The 11177-nt window shown below is 42.6% G+C and overlaps 1 protein-coding gene across 1 annotated transcript in view; it reads left to right on the plus strand.

Moving 5' to 3' along the window:
* The window catches only part of Abcb5 (ATP binding cassette subfamily B member 5), a gene marked incomplete at its 5' end in the record, with an annotated part of 135496 nt that overhangs the window by 121456 nt on the left and 2863 nt on the right, over positions 1-11177 (plus strand). Inside the window, 2 exon segments of the mRNA XM_008841543.1 lie at positions 4484-4681; positions 6333-6539. Of these exon segments, the coding sequence (XP_008839765.1) occupies positions 4484-4681; positions 6333-6539 (405 nt within the window).

Below are 11177 nucleotides of genomic sequence, written 5' to 3' on the forward strand. Positions count from 1 at the left end.
ACAAAAGACTGATTACTACACTGAAATATATTTTGACAGCAGCAGTGTTAGATTTGAATGAATATTGGCTACATTGCATTCATTTTTTTCCTCTGATAACATATGCAAAGTGAATAATGCCTCCTGCTTCATACACAGTTTCTCATGGAAAATATATTTGAAGGCTTAAGAGGAAAAAAGGGAACTAATGTTATTTGTTAAGTCATATGCATGTGTTCGCCACATACTTTAAGAGTCTATGAATATGGAAAGAGAAGCGATGTAGCACTAAATAATTTTAAGACAACCTCACAATAATAGTCCTTTACATGAAGTATATATTCAATGTTTAACCTTTCTAAGCATTTTATACTTAAAAATAAGAATCACTATTAGGTACACACCTAAAGCTTTCATTTAAAACTAGGCTATTTCTCTCTAGAATTTTAACAGTAGATGTACATATATGACAGTTTAAAACAATGCAGTATCAGTGGAACTATATAACTACTAAAAGGAATGTATGCATAGTTAGTGACAGAAATAAAAATATCTTCAAAGTCTCAAAATAGAATTCTCTAAGATACATCACAGTCAAAATAAAATCTATTCGTCTTTTGAAAAGCCAAGAATGTAAGAATCTTCTTTAAGACCTTAGGCTTTAAACGTGTCCAATACTGCTTCTATATCTTTCTGAAATTTCAGTGGAGGAGCTGAGTATGTCACAGCTATGCATTCTTTTAGAACTATGTACAAACGGAGGCTGGAGAGGAGGAGGAAAGGAGGGAAGGAAGAAAAGAGGGAGGGAAGGAAAGAAGGAGGGAGGGAAGGAGGGAAGGAAGGAGTAAATGAACTACATGCATGTTATAGAACACAGAAATACTTCATATGAAAACTATAAAATTATTACGTTACATTTTCTCTATTTTTGTATATGACTGGAATTTTCCATAATTCAATTTAAAATATTGAGAATAAGTTTTAAGGGGCTGGAGAGATGGCTCAGTGGTTAAGAACACTGACTGTTCTTGCAGAAGACCCAGGTTTGAATCCCAGCACCCACATGGCAGCTAACAACTGCCTGTAACTCCAGTTCCAGGGGATCCAACAGCCTCTTCTGTCCTCCACCAGCATTGCACGGGTGCACTTATCTACAAGCAGGCAATACATGCCTACACATAAAATAAAAATATAAATAAATAAATAAATTTTAAAATGTGTTTAAATATAAGGGTTTCCTAGAACATCCCTCTACACCCTTCCCAAAGGCACCAGAACATACACAGAAATAATTGCACCTCTGCTTTTCTGAAGTACTTTGACTACTTCTGTACTATCCTTGCATAGGAGTGCATCACCTCAGATACTTTCTTCTGCTGCTAGAACCCTTGATCACATTAAACATTTCATTCCTTTGACAACAGAATAATATCACGCAGGATTTTTATGTATTTGTCTTCTTATTTTTAGGATTTTATTTACTTTTATTTTTTATGTATATGAGTGTTGTGTATGATGCATGCAATGCCTACAAAGGCCAGAAGAGGGCATCAGATCTCCTGGAACTGGAGGTAAGGACAGCTTGGTATTAGCTGCCTTGTGGGTGCTGAGAACTGAACCAGGTCCTCTATAAAAGCAGCAAGTAGCAAGTGCCCTGAACTGCTAAGCCATCTCTCCAGCTCCAGTTTGCTTTTGTACTGCAGGCTGACCTCAAACTCAGTTTCAGGAGCCAAGGATGACCTTCCCACCTCTACCTCCCAAATGCCAGGATTACAGATGTGCACCACTATACCGAGTTTATGTAGTACTAGGGATCCAACCCAGGGCTTCATGCATGCCAGGCAAACACTCTGCCTACTAAGCTAGATCCTCCATTTTTTGTTTGTTTGTTTCTGGAGACAAAGTCTCATGTGATCCATCTGGCCTCGAACTTTCTCCAAACTTGTTATGAGTAGAGGTTTACCTTGAACTTCTGATTCTTCTGTCTCTACCTACCAAGAGCTGAGGTTACATAAGTGCCCCCACCATATCTGCTTTTATTATGAAGTGCTGGGGAACTAATCCGGGACTTAGTACAAGCAAGGCAAGCACTCTACCAACTGAACTACACCCCTCGTCCCCATTAAACATGTTTTGTACTTTTTCTGCTAAATTTATAGTACTACACATGACCATTAAATCCGACTGTAAGGAATTTATCTGAAAGACCAATGATCACTCCCACCAATAACACTGCTGTGTGACAGCAGTGACTGCTCCTACCAACACACTCTCCACCTATACCTTCCTAATTTATGTCTACCCTGATGACAAAAGTTAACAATACTTAAGCTGCAATCAGGATTCCATCCCAAGGCTGTAATGCATGAAGCCCTGGTTGACTCCAGCAACAGAGGGACCAAGGGAGGGAGGGAGGGGAGAGGGAGAGAGAAGAAACTGGGGACAAACATGAAGTTTAAAAAGTACCCCAAGTCTTATGAGCCAAAAATGAAAGCAACAATATCACTGTTTGATGATAGTTCTGGAAAGTCTTTTTAAAATATCCTTTGTACAAAAAATGTGCTGGTTTACATAAAAGTCATCAATGACTGAAAAGGAAAAAAAATGCATGAGAAAACTAAACTTTTGGGCAAATTATCACTGTCAATGATTATTTGAAAATGAAGATAAATCAGAGTTCAAAATTCAATGTACATTAATTGTAAAACATGGTCCAGTTTTCAAAGTAAAACTTGTGCACAGAGTTTATGAGGATCCAGGATTTTCTGAGTTAACCAGCAAAGGTATTTAAAGGATAAACTAAATTTAAGAAAATAAAAAGGGAGCCAGGCATGGTGGAACATGCCGTTAATCCCATCACTGGGAGAAGAGGCAGGGAGGCAGGTGTATATGAGATAGAGGCCAGCTTAGTCTACCCAGGGAGTTCCAAGGCAGCTAGGGCTACAGGGAGATTCTGTCTAAATTTTAATAGTGGAAGGAAGGACGGAGGGAGGGATGGAAGGAGGGAAGGATGGAGGGAGGGAGATATAGAGGGAGGGAGGGAGACAAGAGGGAAAAAAAAAAGAAAAGGTATTTTTTAAATAGTAATTACGTCTTCTTTTTTTTATTTTTATTTTTTTATCTTATGTGATGAGTGTATTGCCTGCATGTATGTGAGTGCACCCATGTTGTACAATGCCGTAGAGGTCAGAAGAGGGCTTTGGAGTCCCCCAGAACTGGATGGAATTAAGGATGGTTCGTAGCCACCATGTGGGTGCTGGGAATCGAACCCCAGTCCTCTGCGAGAGCAGTCAGTGCTCTTAACTGCTGAACTATCTCTCCAGCCCCGAGAAAGATATTTGTTTTTAGGGCAGCTGGTCAAACAGCAGGTCTGAAGAACAGGCTATGTCTGCACACTCAAACTGAAGGTATCTGCTGCATCACAGGAACACAAAACCCAGAGGTGAAGGTAACAAGAAACATACATATAAAAACACAAACACAGGGGCTAGAGAGATGGCTCAGTAGTTGAGAGCAGTGATTGCTCCTACAGAGGACCTGGGTTCAATTCCCAGCACTTGCATGGCAGCTGACAACCATCTGTAACTCCAGTTCCAGGGGATCTGACTCCCTCTTCTGGCCCCTGTTGGCATTGCATGACATGGGTGAATGTCAAACGCCCCCCAAGCCCACCAGGCTTGGAGCTTCAACAAGAGAAGGGTCAAGACAAAGGTCTTGATTTTATTATAAAAAGTTTAATTCTTACCAGTGAGGGGAGCAATCACAGAATGGCCTTTTGTTGTGAGGAACACAGATCTTGTATAGGAATCAGATTTGGGGTAACCAAGGAATCACCAAGGAATCACTATGAATATTTTACTAACAGAAAGTAACTACAGATGCAGCAGGTTGCTGTATTACCTCACCAACTCTGGTGCCCAAAGACCGAACCGAAAGTAAGTTTCTAAGAGACCTGATTTATCATACAGGTACAGCCTGTCAGCTCAAACCGCTGAAGCGGAGAGCTCAGAAGCTCTTAAAGTGGCACTCTTCTAATTTCCAATGCTTATGTCAAGCATGGCTCCCGACAGGTGAACTTACATACATGCAGGCAAAACAGTCATACACATAATAAATAATAATTAAATCAGCCAGGTGTGGTGTTGCATGCCTTTAATCCCAGCACTCAGGAGGCAGAAGCAGGTGGATCTTTGTGAGTTCGAGGCCAGCCTGGTCTACATAGTGAGTTCCAGGACATCTGGGGCTACAAGGAGACTCTGTCTCGAAACAAAATCCAAACCAAAACAGAAAACAGAAATAAGTAAGTACTTAAAAGAAAATTTTAAATTCACGAATACAGAAGATAAACACCAGCCCTCAGTCAGGGGCTCTACAGAGACAAGTATGTTTGAAATTGGAAAGGAGTGAAACATGTCTCTACAGAAAGCACCTAGCCTGAGCACCACCACATCGTGGTACAACCTTCCTAAGTCCCTCTATAAACACTGTCCACTTCCTTGCACAGGACATGTGTGAAAGCAATTTTGAATTTCGTGAAGTCTCTTTCTTCTATCCGTGCCGCCTGGAAGTTCTGGTCCTTTGTGACTTCTCTATCAACATTGAGAAAGGGAAGACAGTGGAGTTTGTTGGGAGCAGTGGCTGTGGGAAAAGTACGTGTGTCCGACTACTGCAAAGATTCTATGACCCTGTGAAAGGACATGTGGTAAGACTGGGACAAAATTTACATCAGCTCCCCAGCTGAGGTTAGTGAGGGTTAGTGGCTCTCTGAGCTTAGGAATTCCCTCCCCACCCCCAGGTTTATGCAAATGTGCAGAATTAAAAACAAAAAAAAACACCTCTATCCCTACCCTAAGAAAACAGCAAACCTAAAGCAACAAGGATGGGCAAGACTTTGAAATTCAGCACAATTACCTGCAGAGTCTTAACAGATTTTATCTTAAAAGCCATGGAATTCTTTTAGAAGATGGGTGTGGGAGACAAGTCCTCCACACCGTATCACTGCTTCGTACCCCATTCCAGCTTACAATGGACAGTGGTCTCCACCCTCCTAGGTTCAGGCCTCAGCTGTCCTCACTGGCTTTCCCCACCCTGCCCCCAGCTGTCACCTTTTGCAAGGTTAAGGCTTTTTCTGAATCAACGGCCATTAAACTGTGTGCCCCATCTCTTCTTCCTTTGAATCCAAGGATTGCTTTCCTTACCTTGTATTCATCTTACTAGATCTTATATACCTCACAGTCTAGCTTTCTGCTACCTCCTTCCTCCCACTACTCTCCCTCCCAGCTTCCCCCACCCCCAGCTCCCTGTCTTGAATCCTCCCTCCTAGAAAAAAATCTATAGACCCCTAAAAGTCAAAGGTTGTCATGTTAATCCTCACTCCCCTACAAGTTATGGTCTTCTCTCCATTATAGATTCTCAACCAGTATTTGTAAGCCAGTTGCCTACCAATTTGCAAGCAACATAGTACCCCCTCCCTGAATCCCTCTGATGGCTTCCCACTCAGCTAAAATAAGAGTTCACATCATCAAAGGCCTTCCTGGTCTGGTCCCTGCCTCCCTCTCCAAACTTCGCTCCCCTCACTTGCCCATTCCACTCCCTCACACCGTGGCCTGAACATCCATTTCCTGGTTTCTGTGTACCTTTATTCTCGCTGTCCCTCCACCTCAAAAGTCCTTATTCCTTATGACTCACATGTCGACCCTCTCTCAGCCCTTCTTAGATGCCCTCTACACTGCTTCAGTCACTCTCTCTTCTACTTGTCCTGTCTTCATGGCGCTTTCTTCATGGCAGTTAGTGTACTTGCTGCCTGGGGCTATCTGCTAGAATGGTGACTATCAGAGGGAGAATGTGGCATTGTATTACTTCCCCAGCACCCCACCCCCAGCCTGTCACAGAGCAGGCATGCTCATCAAATTTCAGTGAAAGTTTTTTTATATGTCCATGAGAATGAACACTTGTGGCTCAGGGCGAAATGGCACAACTCTACACATGGACTTCTGTGTAGTCTCCTCTCTTGCTGGCCTTCAAAAAAGGGGCCTTGCTACATGGGAGGAGGAGGTTGGTTGTTTTCCATGTGACTTCAGGACACAGCGCCAGGCTATACTCTAGACTCTGGGCAAATCCCTGGAATCTGAAGTGTCAAGCATGTTTGGAGTTGGCCCTTCCATGAGCTGTAAGCCAGGAGCTTCTTTCTGTCCAACAGGTGATTTATGAGTCTTCCTTTGGCAACATATACTTTGAAATAGCTTGAATTCCTTACTCTCTTGTTAGGATTTGTATATGTGTGAGTACAGTGAACTGTAACATGATACGGTTGTTGGATCTTAACATACCAGTCTCCACTCTGCTCTCTGCAGCTGCTTGATGGTATAGGTGCCAAAGAACTGAATGTGCAGTGGCTCCGTTCCCAGACAGCCATCGTTTCTCAAGAGCTGGGGCTCTTCAACCGCAGTATCGCTGAGAACATCGCCTATGGTGATAACAGCCGCAAGGTGCCCTTACAGGAGATCAAAGAAGTCGCAGAGGCAGCCAACATCCATTCTTTCATTGAAGGTCTCCCCAAGGTAAGAGAACAGCTGAAATCTTGAATTACAAAGCTACCAAGAAAGCCAAAGGGCCTGAGTGTTGTTTTGATGGATCCGCACATCAACTTAGATGTAAAAAGCAATATTTGAGATTTTTTTAATCTTTTTCCAAAAATGATATGCATTGCATTCATAGGTTATACACCTAACTTTCATACTTCCATACCCACCTCCATGTGCCAGCACTCTGCCTTGGGGGAGGTTGTGAACTTAGAAGCATGCCGCCATTCTAACCAATCATATGGGGCAGGGGACTTAGAAGTGAACCTTGTGATTTGCTGCATTCTCTTCAGGTAGAATAGATTTTCTAGAGTCGATTTCACCATCCCTGCCATGGCATCAATGTGAAAAAGAGCATGAAATGGAAAGAAAAAGCCAGCTTACAAACTCTCACTAAGCCAAAACTACAGGTCCACAGTAAAGCAGGCACAGGAAGAAGGCTGCATAGTAGTGAGCTTAATCTCCTCCAGGAATTACTTAGCAAATGGAAATCGTTGACACACTTCTGATTCATGAGGACTTTATTCCACACTTTATGGATTCACCCATCTGCCATGTCCTGATCACTCAAAATCTGTACTTCCTGTCTTCACTCCCACCTCAACATCATGGATTTATTCTCTCAACACACAGCTACTGAGGTCTTGTTCTTTGTACACCCCTGAGCTATTATTTAGAGATGATGACCAAGACAAATAAAATAAAGTCCTACATGTACATGGATCATTATAACACAGAAAGAGTGTAAAAAAAAAAAAACCCTGCCTGAGCTGGGTATCTGGCTATGGGTTCAGAGGAAGCCTTGTGAGAATTCTGAGGTTTCCTAACTATTGATCAAGTGGAACTGATCAAAAATAAAAGGGGGCATTCTCTATTATGAACCAATGGATATGTTCTATGCAAATGCATGGATGCAGAAACTATTAATGTGTTCATCAAATTACGGGTGCCAGATATGTATGGGGACGCACACCTATAATCCTAGCACTCAAGAGAGTGAAGCCAAAGGGTGCAAGTTTGAAACCAGCCTCAGCTATAGAGCAAAACAAGGTGTCAAAATTGTTTAAAATAAAAATGAATGCAGGATGCTGAATGGTTGGGCTAGGGAGAATAATAAACAAAGTAGAGCGTTTGATGAGCATATGAAGACGTGACCAAGCACTTGATGAGCATATGAAGATGTGACCAAGCACTTGAGCATGTGAAGACATGACTAAGCACTTAAATAGCAAGTCTCTCAGGTTGAGTCCTGAGACTGTGATAGCAACTTGTAGTTTATTTGGCTCACAATTCTAGGTTACAGCCCATCACTGAGAAGTCAAGGCAGCAGGACATCCACGGCCAAGAACAAGGAGCAGTGAATTCACGAATGCATACCAGTGCTCAGCGAGCTTTCTCCACTCTTAGAAAATCCAGGATTGCCTGCCCAGGGAATGGTGCTACCCATAGTCGATAGGTCTTCCCACCTTAGTTAATGTGATTAAGATAATCCCCCACAGACAAGCCCTCAAGTCACCATCATGTAGAGAATCCCCTCACTGAAGCTGATTCTAGATTGTGTCTTTTGGACAATTAAAATTTATCATCACAGCAAGCAAATTTTAACCTTGAGAGTTACTAAAGAGTCACAGAACATTTTTGACAGGGAAGATGTTTAGAGTTACTATTGCAGCAATGTAAGTGACAATATGGAAGAACAGAAAGACAGGGATCTTGGAGACCCATTTGGAGCTTTTCAGGAAAGGTTTTGAAAGTTAAAATTAGTAAGTATAAAGAGAAAAAATAAGGAAATAGATTTGCAAATGCATAAAAAATGAAAGCCAGCTGGGTTTAGCGGTGCATACCTGTCATCCCAGCACTCAGGAATTGCTAGGAACTGACTCTAAACTGTGTAGTAAGCATAGAAAGGTGTTCTGTGCCAAACAGCCTGCTGGGTGAAGCACAGTGCAGTGGTCAGAGTCCACAGCAGGGAAGAGCAGAGAAACCACACAGAGGCTGCCCCTTTGAACTGGGCTTTGAAGACTGGGCAGGAGTTCTGTAGACAGAAAAGGCTAAAACCATTCTGAGCAGAAAGAATAAACACATACAGAAATATAGACACATAAAGAGGTTTAGGCACAAGGGAGACTTTCAGATCCCAAAGCGTATGGCAAACAGTAAGGAGCTGAAGAGAGGAAAAAAAAAAAAAAAAAAAAAAAAAAAAAAACAGAACAAGAACTAAATGTGAAGGCCCTACTACATCTGAACTTTGTCTTACTAGAAGTGGAAAGTTGCTACACTTTTTAAACAAGGAAATAGCATGATGGCTTCCTGCCATCAAGATCACCTCCTGAGTTTGATTCTCCAAACCCATGTGGTAAAAAACTGACTCCCACAAGCTGCCCTCTGACCTCAACACACACAGACCATGTGCCCACACACATCCATGCACAGTAAATAAATGAATGTTCAAAAAAAAAAAGTTGGGTACTTTTTTTTGTTTTGTTTTGAGACAGGGTCTCTCACAATGTCAATCCTCTGTTCTGAGAGTCAAGTGTGCGACACTGTGCCTAGGTAGGACATTTTTAAGGAACAGAAAAACTGTGGAAAGTAACCTTTAAGAAGGATGGTAAGTCCCAAGCCAGTATGGGCTACAGAGTAAGAATTTATACTTTCGGGGCTAGAGAGATGGCTCAGCAGTTAAGAGCTCTGACTGCTCTTGCAGAGGACCTGGATTCGATTCCCAGCATTCACGTGGTGACTAACCCCCATCCATAACTCCAGTTCCAGAGGCATTTGATGCTGTCTTCCGACCTCCTCGGGCATTGCACAACACAAGCCCATTTGCATACATGTACACAATACACTCATACACATACAAATAAAAATAAAATGTTTTTTAAAAGAATTTATAGTTTTAGAAAAGGAAGGAAACAGGGTGGGGGTTAGTCATTTGTTTACTCTTCCAATAATCCAAAGGGCCTTGGTGGTCTGGTTGTGCTCACCATTAATCCCAGCACTTGGGAGATGGAGGAAAAAGGATCAGGAAATCAAGGCCAGCCTCAGATACACAGCAAGTACAAGGCCTGCCTGAGTTCTGAGAGCCAAGAGCTTCTGGTGCCAACAGAAACTTGCACTCGAGTAGCCAGCCCTTGTTCCGGATTTCAAACGCTCTTAAACTGCTTGCTGGAGGTACAGACACCTCACAGAGGAGGTAACTAACATCTGTGTTTTCTAGAATAGTCACTTCAAGAAGGATGTTTTCACTGGGCATTGATCATTCAGATATCCATAGTTTGAAATAACGCAAGCAATTGCATTTTGGATCATAGATACATTTGTCATACGGCTATGCCACAGGCTATGCATACCCATTCAGTCACACTATTCCAAGACAGTAGAAGGGAAAGGTGGTTTGTTGCACTTCTCCAATATTACAACAAAATGGCCCACACAGGAAACACACATTCCTATTCTGTGAGATGTGGGCTGCACTTGACCTTCCTGAGATCACAGAGTTGACTCATCCAAACATTCTTGTCTGGATACCAATGGCTTGTGCTCCTTGAGCAGTAGCCAAGGGCTACTAGAAAGCTGAGTTCAGGCTTGAGAGCAAACAGAGTCAAAGGGACAGCATAGAAAGTGAGCAGGAACCTGTTAATGTGACTGAATGGACCAGTGATGATTTAGGGTGAATGATGACTGTACTGATATGAATGAAACTCGCTTCACCCTTTGTGGCAATGCCAGAGAAGTGTTGGAGCAGTAGGAGCAGCACAGAGATGCTGTGAGGAGCAGAATGCCATCATGAGTACCTGGGGGCTGAGAGGTCAATGCCAACCTCTCTGATTTGCATGTGCCCAGCAAGGGCTGCATGCTGGCATCTGGAGGACACTGGTTAGCAGGAGGCAGAGGAAAGGAACATCATGATTTGTCTATTGCTTTGAAAGTCTTTGAATCATTTGGAACAGAAAACAGAAGGGTTTGGATTCACAGAAGAGTCTGCTCATTGGGAACCTTTTCTTTTCTTCATTTTTTTCTCCCTCGTGCTTTAATTTGAATTTTTCCTTTGCAGGAGCTGGGGAAGTAGTTCAGTTGATAAAGAGCTTGCCTAGCGCACAAACAGGGCATGCTGGTACATGTATATAATCCCAGCACTCAGGAGATAGAGGCAAGAGGATCAGAAGTTCAAGGCCATCCTTGGCTGCCAGCCTGAAGGCCACTTTGGGCAAAAGAGACCTTCTCAAAAAAAAGAGAAAGAAAAGAAGGGAGGGATGGAGGGAGGGAGAGAGGGAGGGAGGGAGGAAGAGAGACAGACATGAATTTTTTACAGTATGCTTTAAAAAAAATCCTCTCTGGAACAGGGGATAACGAGTCTAGAAGAGTGTGGTTAAAAGCCCTTTAGGCAGAGGTAACTAAACAATCTATAGTGCAACTTTTTCCTGGAGGCAGTTGGCAAAGGTAATAAAAACTAAAGGACTGGTCCACTGCTGAGCCCTAGTAACAGGAAGAAAACACAAGTATATAGTCCTACTAAAAGTCTCAGCCAAGATTAGGTAAAGCTCAGCCCTGATAGGATTAAAGTAATTCGCTTCCCTGAAGCCCCATTATATCGGCCAGGGTGTAGTGGAATGGGTG

The sequence above is a fragment of the Nannospalax galili genome, unplaced genomic scaffold (assembly GCF_000622305.1).
Source record: "Nannospalax galili isolate Female #2095 unplaced genomic scaffold, S.galili_v1.0 scaffold158, whole genome shotgun sequence".
In the NCBI taxonomy this organism is placed as follows: Eukaryota; Metazoa; Chordata; class Mammalia; order Rodentia; family Spalacidae; genus Nannospalax; species Nannospalax galili.